General features: G+C 43.4%; 1 protein-coding gene across 1 annotated transcript in view; it reads right to left on the bottom strand.

Annotated features, from left to right (window-relative positions):
- Positions 1 to 1,051: 1,051 nt before the first annotated feature.
- Positions 1,052 to 18,013, bottom strand: part of LOC137647248 (ankyrin-2-like) — a 53,887-nt gene continuing 36,925 nt past the window's right edge. Inside the window, exons 3-4 of the mRNA XM_068380635.1 lie at positions 13,500 to 13,766; positions 1,052 to 2,620 (exon numbers count right to left, since the gene is read on the bottom strand). Of these exons, the coding sequence (XP_068236736.1) occupies positions 1,823 to 2,620; positions 13,500 to 13,766 (1,065 nt within the window). The 3' untranslated portion in view covers positions 1,052 to 1,822. The remainder of the gene's footprint in view (positions 2,621 to 13,499; positions 13,767 to 18,013) is intronic.

Here is an 18,013-nt window from a genome sequence, read left to right as displayed (position 1 = left end):
ACACAAAAACCCTCTCTGAGAAAGATGCTGGATAACCTCCAGGCGTGAAGTTGTTGGGATGCGACTGTCTTGTGGAAATTCTTGGCACGTGGTTCTGGAAGAAAGTTGTGTAAGGGAGGAAGCCCCCTCAGAACCTATGTCAGCAGAACCACTGCGAAGCCAGATGTTCACTCCCACTGTGACCCTACCTTAAACACCTCCAAGAGTTGCTCCTTAGTGGGGGAACCCAAAAGCCCAAAGGCCACAATTGATACAAGGCTTCAAAAGAGCTAGACTCTCTTTGAGAGAAAGTAATGGGTCTTACTGACCAGAGGGTTGTCTGGGTATTAAATGGTCATTGCTTTTATCTGATCAGTCTTAACTGGAAACCAAATGGGAAGAAGTAGGTGGGAGAGTACTAGCCTCAGGAGAAAGAAGTCGGGATTTCTTCAACTTAAAGGACGAACTCAAAGGTGAAGAATCCCTTTTAGACTTCTTCCAGTCTATCGTGCCACTCCCACTGGGAGAATGGCCTCTGTGCAGGAGTGCCGTCTGCTTGAAGGGATGAAGGGCAAAGCTGGTGAGGATCTGTCTCCTTAGCTGACATAAAGGTGCCACAAGAGATATCAGGACAAACTCATGATTGCAATTCCGCAACAACGAACACACCTGAAAAGGAAAATGAAGTTATTACTGCCAGTGAATTAGGTAAGGTACATCGAGATAGAATGACATGGACGTCTGCACTCGACTGTAGCAAAATCAAAAGTGAAGAGCAGCGAGTAGGTGAGTATGTGAGCGGGTGGTTGGTGTACGAACCACTAACAGAGGGTTACCGACACCTTGCGTTAAAAAGTTTTTATGGCTAGACCAGCTCCCACTAAATTATTTCTCTTATATAAATAAATAAATAACAAAAGTTTGTATTTGTGAATGAACAAATCTAGTTTGCAATGTAATTGGCACAAACTAAATCCTTTATTTTCAATCTCAAATGAGAGCTGGAGATCAATTCTGCATGGCTTTCCTGTTTCACAAGAACTGTTTTGCTGCAGAGGTTAATCAAACACAATTTAAAAGTAAAATAATTATATTGTGACTGAATGTTAAGAAATAAAGTTCAACTGAAATGTCACATCAATGAAAAAATATGCAATGAAAGGACTATACAGTACAGCAACTTGCAATGTCTGTAACAAATCTGACTAAGTTGTCCTTGCCACATACAAAATATCTGTACCTTTTGTAGGATTTATTGATTATGTTTGACAAAAAATACAGTCCAAATTGCAAAAAATTCACTCGCACAAAAATCATACCCAGAATGCACAAACTCTCTTGCATAAGACACATCACACCAACCTGAATAGTTCACACATGGAATAGAATGGAAACTGTAAAACCATCTTCACATTTGCAGACAAGATACATTTATAGTACAGCATTTATGCGTCGTCAAAATAACAACAAATTCAGGACTGTGAGCATATCTGGAGCTTCAGACTGGACCCTTAGAGGGTAAAAAGATATACAGTATTCATACATATATATATATGTGTGTGTATAGTATATTACATCGCTAATGTGGCAATGTAAGACCATTATACTGTACCAGGTAAGTAATGTCTGACTGAATAAAATTCCTAATTAAGTAAAGGCTTTAAAATTCTCCCCAAATCCACCGACTCCCTGACTTCCATCAACAGGTGACTTAAAAACCTAAAAAAACAAACTAAAGAAAAATAATATGTTTTTCCTAGCAGCTAAGTCTGAAATAAAATTTTGCTCCACAAAGGGGCTCATTTGAACATTAGTAATACAATACAGTCTGTTAGAAATAATTTCATATTTTTTGGAAAATTGTCTGAATTTTAGTGTCAAGTGCCTTTACAAAGAGACGTTCAGCATCCCTAAAACTACTCTTGTTACATTCAACACGAGCACAGCTGAGGGAATGGTAGCTGATTCTATTGAAGAACTGAGTTAAGAGATGTGGTATCAACTCCAAGTTATTTTTTTTGGCTGCCAGAAATAGAGCATTGTGCAAAGTGTCATCTGAAAATATGTCACGGGTCAGAAGAGCTCTAGAGATCTGCTCGTTACTCCCCCCTGCTGCTATAAGTATTAGGGTGCCATTTAGAGTTGGAGCATCAAATTTACCCTTTTTTAACATCTGCTCAAACTTGCTGGTCTGTCCCTCAAGTGCCGTGTCTACAAGGTTGACGTTATAGTTGGTTTCTTCGCTGAACATGCCGAGGAGGTCTTCCACTCGTCTCCAGTTCCTCTGATCAATCATATCAAACAACAAGTCATTTAGGCTCTCATTCTTGTATCGGAAATCCTTGTGCAGTATGGCGTAGACTACCTCCCATCTGTTCAGTTTGTAGGCCTCACGTAATATGGGGACATATTCTTTAGAGGTTAAAACAAAGTCTTTCTGAAGAAGTTGCTGAACTACACTCCACTTCTGAGCATCTTGCGCTCTTGGAAGGAGATAAGCCACCTCCTCTCGACAGATTTTGTCATGAATCTTTAAAATATCCTCGACTAGTCCCCAGTACTTCTTGTCAGCAGCAATCATGATAGCAGTACGATACACTCCTGGAGGTGTCTGAACACTGATGGTGAGGTCTAGGTGGCACTGCAAAATAACCAAATTATAAGATTACCTAACTTGACACATGGAACACTAGGGTTAAGTATTAATTTAAAAATAAAAAAAAATAAACTTGAATTCTATGGTTCATACATCTTAAATTCTACACTAAGATGACATAAAAATGTATTAATATTATCAATATAAAAAGTTTAGGCAAACTACCGAGTTAAATTCCCTCATAAAAAAATAAATTTTTCTGACAAGAGGACTCTTTTAATAACTATTTCTGGGTCAACCTGTGGCGGCCGGTGAAAAGGGGTCCTTCTAATACACTTTTCTGATAAAATCTTCCAATTATACCAGAGAAAGATAAAAGCATGGAATGCAGAGGTTACTACCCTCGCGCGAGCACCTTGTGGGTGTCGTGTATAAAGCAAAGGCGCGTGAAAGCCACTATTCACAGGCTGTCTTCCATTTAGTTAATTCCTTCGTCAAAGGGATGGGCCGATACAGAGGCACCAGCCAATCTACCAGAGCCACGCCACCCACGCCCGACGCGAGCGCCATCTGAACAACATCCTTCTTTTTGGACTGCTAGAATTGTGTGTAATTTGTTGTGCTCTCGGCATATTTTCACACTTGTGGATTTATTTCGTCACGACCGAAGCTCCATCTTCACCCATTCCAATGTTAAGTACCATAGTTTGTTTTGACAGCTTTTTGTAGTACCGGGCTTTTGTCTTATATCCAGTATAGTCTGTTTTATCATTTCCGTCTGGCCCGTCCGCGGCGGCCATTGTTTGTTCCCTTCTCTTGGGGAGTTCATCTTAGTCTGCCCGTTTGGTACTCTGTCACTTGGGTTCTTGGTTAAGTACCTGGCCTTATGCCTTTTGAACCGTCATTATTATTATCGTTATTATTCCCATGGTACTTTTTGCTAGCAAGTCCAGTCTACGAACAAGATTAGCGTTCTAGCTTTTTTTTCGTCAGTCGACTTTTCCATTTAATTTGGGTTATAGCATACGCTATTCTTCGTTCGTAGTCTTTCTTGATGTTACAATTTTATTTTTATACGTTTATAATAGCGTTGTGTGCTTATTAGTCCTGATTTTGTGTCCAAGGGAGCGAGAGATGGGGGTTCCCGTTTTCTGTTCGCAGTCACGAGTTACCCCTTTCTCTCGTTTTCTTTCTTATCTCAGGTGGGTGAGCGGATTTTCCGTTTTCCGTTTTGTGCGTTCAACGGGTTCTCCCTCCCTCACCTCTCCCCCTACGGGTGTATGATAACTTACGAGTTATTTAGTTTGGGTTACTTTTCAATAGTTAGCGTTATTTATTAGGTCCGAGTTCCGTCCTCTCCCCGTTACGGCTTGGGAGTAGTTCTGAACATTTTTCCACTCCGCCTTGAGTTCTACTCCGCCATGAGGGATTCTCAATGACTTTAGAACTATTGTTATATATATATATATATATATATATATTGTTTACTTACAACCCTATGGGACGGGCTTCATATTGTTTAGATACGACCCTCCGGTGGCCCTTACTACGGTCTCAGGCCACGGCCATATCCACACAATAGCCATTGTTATTACAATTGAGTTATTATTCACAATATAATTATTCAGGACCTTTCATCTCCCTCCGGCTTCACCGGAGATCGTCAATACGCTTTACTATTATCTTAGCCTTAGCCTTTAGCTACGGCTTGTGTTTTAAAAATTTCAGAATTGAATTATTAGCCACAATTGAATTATTCAGGACCTCTCATCGCCCTCCGGCTTCACCGGAGATCGCCCATACACTTCACACTTATATTAGCCTTGCCTTTAGCTACGGCTTGTGTTTTATATTTATTTTACGGGCCTGTCACTGCTTCCCCGACCCTCAGAGGTCAGCAGATGGCTTTAGATTATTTATTCTTATGTCATTATTATCACTTTTAAGATGATACAGCCCCATTACCATTGCTGGTGCTTTTATATTTAATTGTTTTAATATAGAGCTCCGGCTCTCACTGAATTCCCTTAAGCACCAATATTGCATTTAACTAATGTCTGTTAATAGGGTTTTTTAACCCCTTACCAGAGTTTCAAGGAACACCAAGACTCATGTCTCCTTTCTTTTACAGAAGGTCCGTTGTACTACCCAAGGATGCCCTGCCTCGTTCAACAAAAAAAATAAATTTTTCTGACAAGAGGACTCTTTTAATAACTATTTCTAAAAACCACCTCATATTCCATAAAAATGTATTAGTTTTCACAATATATATGAATCCTAACAACAAAAACAATAAAGAACTGTGCCCTTAAATAAACTACTAACAACATAAAATAACCAAAAGGCAATCATTCAAGCCAAGATCTTAGAAATATAAATGCGATTAAATTCAAAATATCAACCCCATGTAAAACCTTTTGGAGGAAACATAAAAACTAAATTTATTCTCTAGGATGGAATTTCTGAACACCTAAACACTATCTACAGTGACCTACGTAACTTGCACAAAAACCTACACAAACATAAACAGGAGCAAATACACACATAAATACATATACCAAGGCACTTCCCCCAATTTTGGGGGGTAGCCGACATCAACAAATGAAACAAAACAAAAAAGGGGACCTCTACTCTCTACGTTCCTCCAGCCTAACAAGGGACTCAACCGAGTTCAGCTGGTACTGCTAGGGTGCCACAGCCCACCCTCCCACATTATCCACCACAGATGAAGCTTCATAATGCTGAATCCCCTACTGCTGCTACCTCCGCGGTCATCTAAGGTATCGGAGGCAGCAGCAGCTAAACAGGGGCAAATACTGTGCATAATAACCATCAGATGAAAATAAATTTAAAAAGCACTGGTACTTGGTGATAATTACTTGACATGACCATATTGAATTAAATTAAGAAAACATAGTGTTCCACATGCCTGAAGTTTTAGGGGAGATACAGGTGATTAGACTGAGAATGACTACCCTACAGTTGATGCATAAAAAAAGGTGGTTCTGTAAGTATCTAACTCATGTGCTAACAACAGTGTACTGTATACTGCATTTCCAAAGTTAAAATTTGCCTACTTTTTCCACTTAGAATCAAATTCGCACTACAGTGTACTGTATAATACAGTACTGGCAAATAACAACATACAAAAATTATGATGAATCATGTACTTCAGAAATGTAATATTAAGAAAACTAAGCTTCATAATAAACATATTCTGCACTTCAAGTACAAAAAATGTACAGGTAATTTCAAGATTTATGTTTAAATCTACTGAGTCTGTTCATCCCTTCAACACAAAAACTCATCTCATTAACCCTTTTACCCCCAGGCTATTTGGAACTTTCCAGCCCTTAACCCCCAGGAGTTATTTTTTTTTCAAGCACATTTTGCAGTACAGTATATTTTTTTAAAATTGCTCTAACAGCCTTAATTTTCATCATAGAGAGGTCAGGTTGGTCTCATTCTCTTGGGAAATGCCTGAAGTTTCTCAAAAAATTATCAAAATTATGAAAAAAATTTCAAATAGTTTTTTGCAAGGACGTACCAGTACGTCCATGGGGTAAAGGGATGAGTTTTGTGAAACGTACCAGTATGTCCTTTGGGGGTAAAAGGGTTAATGATACAGTATACTGTCCACGTAAGCAGACTCTACATTGGGAATAAATTAACATAAGATTTCCTCTCTGAAACGTCAGTTCTCTTCAACTCGACTGGATTGGATTATGAGATTACACAACGACATTTAAACAGCTGTCATTACAGGTTTCTGTTAGTGGAATTAATTGAAAGGAAAGCTGATTGGAGAGGCTGGGAGGAGGGTATTTAAGCAACAGATTTTCCAAGGAATCCATGTTGGAAAGGAACACTAACATCATATTAAAAATCTTTAATCCTTTAGATATTCTAGAATCTGCTCTCCCTTAGTAGTACAAATACCACACAAGACATCTTTCAAGAGGATATAACCATATATATTTCTTGAGTAAACAAATAGATGCTATGTTACTTGGAGACTAAATAACTACCAAATGCATAATGGGTAATTTGTGAAGTTGGAAAAGGCAGGTGCTGATGTAGTAAACTAATTTGCCTTTCATCTAGTTTTAATACCATTAAAACCAGAAAATGATAAAGATATTAAAGGAATCCTGCTATGGGTATCTTCCAACTTAACAGAGAAAAAATTCTCTAGAAATATTTACTTAGAAATAAAAACCAGGAAAAACTCACCAAAGTACATAATTAGAAAAAAGGTCACTGGTGTGCAAGATACACACAATAAAGTACATTAATGTAATGTAACAACCCCTGGACTGATCTCAATTAAAGGCTGATCCATCCAATAATAGTTTTCAATTATCATGAATACTGTATTTCATTATACCTTAAGGGTTATCCTCAGAGCGATTGTGTTTGGTACTCAACTATTTTCAATAGCTCAGACAAAAACACCCATGTGCTTAGCGCCACTTTAAAAACATGAAACGCACCAGTCCCAAAATGCCTACCATGACCAGCACTACTACCACTCCTGCATCTTTAAACTCAAACCAACACTCATATTATTTAAATATAGGGTATTCATATTGATCACTAACACCCAATGAGGATATTCATGGCTCAGCTGTGTTATAATTGATCAATTATTAATCTAATTTCATTTACATCGTTCAGGCGTAATTTTTCAGCACGAGAGAGAGAGAGAGAGAGAGAGAGAGAGAGAGAGAGAGAGAGAGAGAGAGAGAGAGTGTTAAAAGGATTTTGGATGTGTCAAAAGACTTAAAAGGATTTTGGAAGTCTCAAAGACGTTTCAGAACATCCGCAGAGACTCCATTTGCACTTCAGTAGAGCGACTTAGTTTAGACATTTAAGAGAGTTCTTACAATCTTGTCTAACTCATTCTTGTGCTTCAGTTTACTACATCCGCTGGAAATCTGTTCCACGTATCTGCTATTTTGTATACAAAGAAATCACCACATTGAGTGGTGTTATATCTTTTCAATTCTAGTTTGTATCCGTTACCTATAGACTGATTTGGGCTTAGCATGAATAGATAGTTATAATATGATATTTTGATTATAAAATAAATATTCGAATATACTTACCCGGTGAATATATAATAGCTGACGTCTCCGACGGCTCGACAGATTCCAAAAACTCGCGAGCGATCGCCGTGAAGGTTGCGGGTGTGACCACCAGCGCCGACTATCGGCCAGATACCGCATATACTTGTCAACATCTCCAGTTCTTCTCAGTCCCCTAGGTCTCTATCGGGGAGGAAGGGAGGGCCTTTAATTTATATATTCACCGGGTAAGTATATTCAAAAATTTATTTTATAATCAAAATATCATTTTTAAATATTAAACTTAGCCGGTGAATATATAATAGCTGGTTCACACCCATGGTGGTGGGTAGAGACCAGTATTAATACAATAAAGGCGTATATGCTCAAGAGTTTTTGACAACTATTCAAAAAACAGACTTAAGTATAGGTACCTGGTAAGGAAGCAGACTCTGATTATTACTCTGCCTCATTAGTCCGCTATCCTCACGAAGCCCAGCGATCCTCTTAGGATGCTGAAAGACTCCCAGGATCTGCTATAACCAGGGTGAACACCCCTATAACAGGACCTCATCAATACCCTTAATTTGGGCGCTCTCAAGAAACAATATTTTGACCACCCGCCAAATCAAAAAGATTGCGAAAGACTTCTTAGTCTCCCGTACAACCCAAAATAAGATTAAAAATTTCAAGAGTAGATTAAAAGGATATTGGGATTAAGGGAATGTAGTGGTAGAGCCTTCACCCACTACTGCACTCACTGCTACGAATGGTCCCAGTGTGTAGCAGTCCTCATAAAGAGTCTGGACATCTTTCAAGTAATATGAAGCAAAAACCGACTTGCCTCTCCAAAAGGTCGCGTCCATAATACTTTTAATGGGTCTATTTTGCTTAAACGCTACAGAAGTTGCTATCGCTCTAACTTCATGAGCCTTGACTTTAAGTAAATTATGATCCTTCTCACTTAATTGAGAGTGTGCCTCCCGAATCAAAAGTCTAATAAAATAAGACCACGCATTCTTAGACATGGGCAAAGAGGACTTTTTAACGGAGCACCATAAAGCCTCTGAACAACCTCGTCGCGGTTTAGTTCTGGATAAACAAAATTTAAGAGCTCTAACGGGGCACAGCACTCTTTCAACTTCATTCCCCACAATCTCAGAAAGACTGGGGATATCAAATGATTTAGGCCAAGGACGAGACGGAAGTTCATTCTTGGCCAAAAAAAAAAAAAAAAAAAAAAAAACAAGTTGAAGAGCGCATACTGCTTTATTAGCGGAGAAGCCGATGTTCTTGCTAAAAGCATGTATCTCACTAACCCTTTTAGCCGAAGCCAAGCTCACCAAAAAAAAAGTGTCTTGAGGGTAAGATCCTTCAGGGAGGCTGAATTTAATGGTTCAAACCTGTCTGACATAAGGAACTGTAGGACCACGTCCAAGTTCCAGGCAGGAGTCGAAATATGACGCTCCTTGGAAGTCTCGAAAGACTTAAGCAGGTCTTGGAGATCTTTGTTATTAGAAAGATCCAAACCCTTATGCCTGAAAACAGAAGCTAACATGCTTCTGTAGCCTTTAATGGTGGATGCAGAGAGGGAGCGACCGTTTCTCAGATAAGGCAGAAAATCCGCAATCTGCGCTACAGAGGCACTTGGAAGAGGAAATAGAGGAGGACTTGCACCAGTCTCTAAATACATGTACCTCCCATTTCGACTGATAGATCCTGATGGTAGAGGATCTTCTAGCCCTCGCGATCGCTCTAGCTGCCTCCTTCGAAAACCCTCGAGCTCAAGAGAGTCTTTCGATAGTCTGAAGGCAGTTAGACGAAGCGTGGAGAGGCTTTGATGAAATCTCTTTACGTGAGGCTGTCGCAAGAGATCCATCCGTAACGGCAGACTTCTTGGAACGTCTACCAGCCATAGAAGTACCTCTGTGAACCACTCTCTCGCGGGCCAGAGTGGAGCAACCAATGTCAACCTGGTCCCTTCGTGAGAGGTGAACTTCTGCAGCACCTTGTTTAGGATCTTGAAAGGTGGAAAGGCATAAACGTCCAGGTGAGACCAGTCCAGCAGGAAAGCGTCTATGTGGGCTGCTTCTGGATCTGGAACTGGAAAGCACTAAGTCGAGAGCCTCTTTGTCAGTGAAGTCGCAAAAAGATCTATGGTGGGTTGACCCCATGTCATCCATAGCTTCTTGCACACAGTCTTATGCAACGTCCACTCCATGGAGATGACTTGTCCTCTTCTGCTGAGGCAGTCCGCCAAGACATTCATTTTTCCTTGCACAAATCTCGCCAAAGGAGAGATGTTACTTGCCTTAAATGGAGTCCCTTCTGATCCGTGGATCAAAGACCCGAGCATTCCAGACTGTCCAGTGGAGCTCCCTAACCCAAATCCGATGCATCTGAATACAACACATGGTTTGTGTTCTTGATCGCAAGAGAAAGACCTTCTCGAAGTCTGATGTTGCTGTCCCACCAAGTCAGACATGTCTAGACTGAGTAGGAGATTGGGAAAGAGATACTCTCTAAGCCCTTCTCCTTGTTCCAATGGTTTAGGTGAAATTGGAGATGGCATAGGTTGAGTCTCCCCAGAGAGATAAACTACTCCAGCGATGAAAGAGTTCCCACGAGGCTAGTTCAAACTCTTACAGAGCAACTGTTTTTCTCTTGCAAGTGAAGGACTTTTAACAGAGCTTGTTCCATTCTTGTGGGAGACGAAAAGGCCCGAAAAATCCGACACTGTATCTCCATTCCCAAATAAAGAATAGTCTGGGATGGGGTACTGTAAGTTACGACTTCTCTACGTTCACTATGAGACCTAGCTCCTTGGTTAGGTCTAATGTCCATTAGAGGCTCTCCAGACAGCGATATAATGACGACGCCCTGATTAGCCAGTCGTCAAAATAAAGGGAGGCTCTGAATCCTCAAAAAATGTAGAAAGCTTGCTACATTTTGCAAGGGCCTTGTAAAAACAAGAGGAGCAGGAATGAGGCCGAAGTACAGTGCTCGAAATTGGTACATTACTTTCCCGTCCACAAACCTCAGATGTTGTTGAAAGTTTGGATGAATCGGGATGTGGAAGTATGCATCCTGAAGGTCGAGAGAGACCATCCAGTCGCCTTCCCTTACTGCTGCCAAAACAGATTTGGTAGTCTTCATCGTGAAGTTTGTCTTGACAATGAACACATGAGCGCACTTACATCTTAAGTACTCCTGCAGTGAACGTGGCTGCCAGATCATTGGAGCCATCCCTGATAGCCTTGTTCCTGCAGTGAACGTGGCTGTCAGATCATTGGAGCCATCCCTGATAGCCTTGTTCATGCATGACATAATTGTACAGCAATACATTGACAGCTGGAGAGACCTTCTTACTTAAGGCTCCCAGGGACCAATCCAACAAATAAACTTCAAACGCTCGAAAAAACTCCTAACAGGAGATGGTCTAGCTCTGAAGCCGACCATAAAATCTTGGAGCGTCTCATGGCTAGACGACGAGGAGAGTCCACAAGCCTTAAGAAGTCTCCTTGGGCAGAGGCAGGTACTCCCAAGCCGAGAACTTCTCCTCGAGCTTCTCCTGTGTCACACCAGATGCCCGAGCGAGAAGCTAATTAAGAAGGAGGAAAAGCAAAAGCAGACTTTCCTAAACTTCTCCTGGATTCCAACCAGTCTCCCAGGGAGAGCATGGCCCTCTTGGAAGAACAAAAGAGAACTGACTTCGTAAAAGCAGGCGTCGAAGAAAGTCTAGGACAAAATTTCACTAAAGAAATTCATAATTACAATACAAGGGATTGTTGGACCACCCTAGGTTACTCCTCTTCTGAATGACTCCCCAAAGGTACATTAGTTGAAAGGGGGTCATCAACTTCTTCAGAAGGCACATCATCTGATAAAACTAAAGTCTTGCGAGAAGGAGATTTATATTCAGAATGACGTGAAGGAAAAGCCTGACAGGCTACATCCACTTGTATATGAACAGAAGTTAAAGTTGGAGGGTCGATGTCACGTTGTGACTGCAGAGAATGTTATTCTACTACACGTCGTGACAGAAGTAACTGACGTTCAAACGTCCCGTAGTAACAGCGGTGACTGCTGTTCGATGCTATATCGTAACTACGATGACTGACCCTCGACGTCACGTCATGTCTACGGCGTCCACCGCTCAACGTCACGTTCTGCATCTCAACGTCACGCTGTGACTGCGGTGGCTGACGTTCAAAGCGATCAAAGTTACATCGAGATTTATGCTCCGCATCTCGCTTAACAGCAAAGCTGTCACTAGAGATAACGTCAGCGTGGCGTAACAAAGCTCGTCTAGAAGGTTGAAGACCCGAATCACGTATCCCAGAACCGTGACGTACAAAAAGCAAAGGATCCTTTCGCACAGGAACAAGATCGAAAGCTTCTATTGAAGAAGAAAGCTTTAACAGCATATCTAACTTCGGATCAACCTGTGACTGCCGTGGCTGACGTTCAAACGTCACGTAGTAAACAGCAGTGAGGGTTGGGCCGCATATAAACAAAACATAAAATTTATCTTGATGTTTAGTATAAATGGAAAGCTAATCGAAGAGGCCTAATAAAGGCGGGTGAGATATAAAATATATAGAGGAAAATTTATAAATATCAACAATAATTTATAAAGTGATAAAATAATTACTAAAAGCCTTAAACACACTTCCGTACACTGAGGGAAGGGTCGGCCATCTTTTCTCTATGGAAAAACCAGAGATTAAAAAAAAAAGCAAGGGCAAAACACTTTTCCTCTCCTTCCAAAAGCATTTCTTTTGAAGATAGTATTGAATAATCCAACACGGCGAAAGCAATAAAACCAAAAACCAAGTACTTCACCAATTTGGTAGAAAACTCAAGGTCATAAAGCGAGCGGAACCAACTTGTCGACAAGACCGACAGAGAAGAACTGGAGATGTTGACAAGTATATGCGGTATCTGGCCGATAGTCGGCGCTGGTGGTCACACCCGCAACCTTCACGGCGATCGCTCGCGAGTTTTTGGAATCTGTCGAGCCGTCGGAGACGTCAGCTATTATATATTCACCGGCTAAGTTTAATATTTAAAACTCCATATGTTATTCCTTTTAATAATTTGACCGCCTCTATTAAGTGTCCCCTTAGTCATCGAGTTTATACAGTACATCAAATAAGTTCAAACGTTCCATCCTCCTTCTATATCCAAATTGCCTTAGTGTTGAAACTACTGTAGTTTGGTGGCCCTAGCTTGTACTGCTTCTAGTCTATTTATATGTTTTTGAATACTTGGAGCCCAGAATTGTACTCTGTATTCTGGATGGGGTCTCACTAGTGATGTGTACACCTGAAGTGCAGGGGCTTTAGTTCTGTATTTGAATTGTCCCTCTTTATGAGACCAATTAGTTTTTGTGCTTCCTTTTCAGCTTTTATGGTCTGTTTGATTAACTTCAAATCTTTGCTAATAATAATGCCGAGATCTTCCTCCGGGGACACACTTTTTATTTCATTACCCAATAGTGAGTAATCTGTTTGTCGGTTACAATAACCTATGCCCATAACTTTGCATTCCCCATAGTTAAAATGCATTTGCCATTTTTTGGGACCATTCTATTAGCACTGTCAACCCATTGTTAAGCACGCAAAATCAATGAAATTAAGAGTTGAAACGACAATTTTAAAACCATCAAGGAGAGCGAAAATAAGAGTATGTAGTTCTGGAATTCAGTTATTGATAGAACACTAATCAAATATCTATAATGCTAAGAACTTAAAATTATGTCAGCTGAACTCTGGTACAAGTGAATAAAGTTCCTAGTACTGTACTGGAAATTTAGAGCACTAGATAAACATTTATTACTGTAACTGGATGCTTACCTTCAAGTTGGAATTCAAAAGAAGCTTCACAATGGAGTCATGACCATACTCTATGGCATTATGCAATGCTGTCTTGCCATCTTCTACGGTGTTAATATGCAGGTTCGGATAGTTCATGAGGTCTTTAACTACAGCTGTACGGCCACAAGATGCAGCAGCATTGAGAAGTGTTAGCCCATAGCTCGTGGCTGCATTAACATCGCCCCCTTCTGCAAGCCAGGCCTGAACTTCCCACATTCGTCCATATCTGGCAGAGGTCCAAACTTTCTGCAAAATAAAATATTCATGGTTAAAAATTATAAATAAAATCTCTGAAAGCTACAAACTATGCATTCAAACATCAAGCATGTTTTTCAATGCAAACCCAATATATTTGTGTAAGAAATTCCAATCACATTGTTTTGATAAGACAAAGGTTTAATGAGATATTACCGCTAGAGTTATTGGGTCCTTTGATTGACCAGATAGTAATACAGTACATTGAATCCCTCTCTGGTTGTGTCTATTGAATATGACAAATTCGAAGATAATTTGTATTTTTCCTAACCATACAAACCTTAGCTATTTACAAAGGGTTTACTTTTAGCGCAGCTTTAATGACGAGCCAATAGTTTTTAACGAGGGTTAATTACCCCCGCGCTAGTTAGCGGGGGGTGGGGAAGGGTAGCTTGCTACCCTTCCCCCCTCCACCCACCGGTGACTTGCTTCACTTCACTTAGAGGTAGGACTTGACTTGGGGGTCAGGGATGGCGGGCACATATGTGTAAATAGCTAAGGTTTGTATGGTTAGGAAAAATACAAATTATCTTCGAATTTGTCATTTGTTCCGTAACCGAAATACAAACCACGCTATTTACAAAGGGTGACTTACCCCTTAGGAAGGGTGGAAAGTCCCCAGCCTTACTGACTTCGGCTTGCCCGGGGGCTCGATCCCTTAGTGAGCAGCACTAGAGAGAGGGAGCCCCTGTACCTCACAGGTTCCTAGCATCGCTAGGAACGAGTGGCCTACATAAGTAGTGTGAGGAGGAGAGTGTGACTCGTCCTATGAAGTTGACCTTGAGACCTTCAGATAGGAATTCTAGGATAGGACGTTCCCCATACCACCTCGTCAGGGTATGGGAGACGCAACAGTATTAAGCTTAATACTAGGAGCACAAAGCAGCATGGGTTACCTGCAGAGGTCGAGGTCAGCTATGCGAGGACCAGGATGCTGCTTCCCCAAGAGAGGGGAGAATGAAGAAAGAAGTAAGGGTCAGACATACTCTTTCATTCACACAGACTAAGACCGGGTAACAACGCCCTCAACCTACTGCTACTTGTCCAAAAAGGAACCTGAGGTTAGACCAGCTGTTGTGCAGCCACCACAGGGCCGATAGAGAACGTATCGAGGCTCCTGTGGGTCACGTCTTGCAGGTAGTGGGCTGTGAAGGTCGTTTGACGCTTCCAGACCCCCGCTTGAAGTACCTGCGTCACAGAGAAGTTTCTCTTGAAGGCCAGGGATGTAGCAATACCCCTGACATCGTGGGCCCGAGGGCGACGTGACGGAGGAGGGTCAGGATTCAGGGCATGGTGGATAACCCTTCGAATCCAAGCAGAGATGGTGTTCCTTGTGACCCTCCTCTTTGTCCTGCCTGTGCTCACAAACAAAGCTCGCACATGAGGACGGACTGCAGCCGTTCTCTTCAAGTAGTACCTCAGACACCTCACTGGGCATAGTAGCAGCTGGTCTGGGTCGTTTGTTACAGAACGGAGACTCACGATCCTGAAAGAGTCGAACCGAGGATCCGGCACTCCAGGATTCTGAGTCTTGGCCACAAACTCAGGGACGAACCTGAACGTTACCTCCCCCCATCCCCTTGAATGGGCGATGTCGTACGAGAGACCATGAAGTTCACTAACTCGCTTGGCCGAGGCCAAGGCGAGTAGGAAAGCCGTCTTCCAAGACAGGTGGCGATCGGAGGCCTGGCGTAATGGCTCGAAGGGAGGTCTCTTGAGAGACCTGAGAACTCGAACCACGTTCCAAGGAGGGGGTCTCACTTCCGACTGGGGGCAGGTAAGCTCAAAGCTACGTATGAGTAAAGAGAGTTCTAGCGATGAAGAAATATCCACGCCCTTCAATCTGAAGGCCAAGCTTAAGGCTGAGCGATAGCCTTTCACTGCCGAGATAGAAAGGCGCATTTCTTCTCGCAGATACACAAGGAAGTCCGCTATTGCTGGAATAGTGGCATCGAGTGGAGAGATACCCCTTCCACGACACCAACCACAAAAGACTCTCCACTTCGCTTGGTAGACTCCCTCAGAGGACCTTCGCAGGTGCCGAGACATTCTCCCCGCAACCTGTTGCGAAAAGCCTCTCTCCTCGAGGAGACGCTGGATAGTCTCCAGGCGTGAAGCCGAAGCGAGGCTACGGCCCTGTGAGGGACACCGGAGTGGGGTTGTCTGAGAAGCTCGTGTCGTGGAGGAAGCTCCCTTGGGAGTTCCGTCAGGAGTTGCAGAAGGTCCGGAAACCATTCCGCGTGATGCCATAGCGGAGCTACTAGAGTCATGGAACAGTTGACCGATAGTCTGGTCCTGTTGAGCACCCTTCTCATCAGACAGAATGGTGGGAAGGCGTACACGTCGATGTTGTCCCACCGTTGCTGAAAAGCATCTTGCCAGCGTGCCTTGGGGTCCGGGACTGGTGAGCAGTACAGGGGCAGCTTGAAGTTCAAGGCTGTCGCGAACAAGTCCACCGTCGAGGAACCACACAAAGTCAGGACTTTGTTGGCTATCTGAGGATCCAAAGACCACTCGGTACTCACTATCTGCGAAGCCCTGCTCAGACTGTCGGCGAGCACATTCCTCTTGCCAGGAATGAAGCGAGCTGATAGTGTTATCGAGTGGGTTTCGGTCCACCTCAGAGTCTCTACTGCAAGATGGGATAGCTGTTGCGAAAAAGTGCCTCCCTGCTTGTTGATATAAGCCACTACAGTGGTGTTGTCGCTCATCACCACCACGGAGTGACCCGCCAGGAACCGTTGGAACTGTTGAAGGGCCAGAAAGACGGCCTTCAATTCTAGCAGGTTGATGTGTAGGCACTTTTCTGATTCTGACCAAAGGCCTGAGGCCCTCTGGTTCAGAACGTGCGCCCCCCACCCTTCTTTTGACGCGTCCGAAAACAGAGTCAATTCCGGGGGAAGGACGAGAAGACTCACTCCCTTTCGCAGGTTCTCGTCGGCCAGCCACCACCGCAAGTCCGTCTGTTCCAGAGACCCCATTGGGATCAGAATGTCCGGGGAATCGGATCCTTGATTCCACCGGGACTTGAGCCGCCATTGAAGGGATCTCATCCTGAGGCGGCTGTTTGGAACCAGACGGGCCAGGGAGGATAGGTGGCCCAAGAGACGCAACCACGATTGGGCGGGGAGTTCTTTTCGCCTGAGGAAAGGTTCCGCCACCCTCCTCAGCCTTGCTATCCGGTCGTCTGATGGAAAGGCTTTGTGGAGATTGGTGTCTATTAGCATGCCTAGATAAACCAGTCGTTGGGACGGCTGCAGAGAGGACTTCTCGAGGTTTACCACGATCCCCAGATCCTGGCAAAGATCTAGAAGCCTGTCTCGGTGTCGAAGAAGGGTCGACTCCGAGTCTGCTAGGATCAGCCAATCGTCTAGGTAACGAAGGAGACGAATGCCGTTCCTGTGCGCCCAAGTCGAAATCAGGGTGAACACTCTGGTGAACACCTGAGGAGCTGTGGAGAGACCGAAACACAGCACCTTGAACTGGTAGATCTTGTTGTCTAGGCAGAATCTCAGGTACTTCCTGGAAGACGGATGGATTGGGATCTGGAAGTACGCATCCTTTAGATCCAGTGTACACATGAAGTCTTGTGGTCTCACCGCAAGTCTGACCGTGTCTGCTGTCTCCATGCTGAACCGGGTTTGTTTGAAAAACCTGTTCAGAGCCGAGAGATCGATGACGGGTCTCCAGCCTCCAGTAGCCTTCTTTACAAGAAAGAGTCGACTGAAGAAGCCTGGAGAGCCGTTCACGACCTCCTGGTGAGCACCCTTCTCGAACATGGTCTTGACTTCGGCCTGAAGGGCCAGCCCCTTTGCCGATCCCATGGCATAGGAGCTCAACGACACTGGATTCGCTGTCAGGGGAGGTTGAGATGACGTGAACGGGACGCGATAACCTTGGCCGATCACTGAGATCGTCCAAGCATCGGCCCCGAGATGTTGCCACCTGCGGACGCAACGCTGAAGGCATCCCCCCACAGGTGGACACGCAGGGGGACTGCCACCCCTAGGGCTTGCGGCCGCGGCCGCCACCCCTAGAAGTCTTGCCTCCCCTGGAGGACTTACCACCCCTCTTGACCTTGGCTGGAAAGGGCTGGGGCTTAGACACCACTTTCTTAGCTGCCGGTGCCTGTTTTGGAGCCTTACGAGGCTGTTGCTGCTGTTGTGGCAGGGCTGGAGGCTTATAGGGCCGAGTTGTAAGGGCCCTGTGGAGGAGAGAGTCCGTGCTGGATTTCCTCC

The sequence above is a fragment of the Palaemon carinicauda genome, chromosome 9 (genome assembly GCF_036898095.1).
Source record: "Palaemon carinicauda isolate YSFRI2023 chromosome 9, ASM3689809v2, whole genome shotgun sequence".
Classification (NCBI taxonomy): Eukaryota; Metazoa; Arthropoda; class Malacostraca; order Decapoda; family Palaemonidae; genus Palaemon; species Palaemon carinicauda.
Note: the sequence above shows the minus strand (reverse complement) of the source record. Positions and strands in the feature narration are given on the sequence as shown.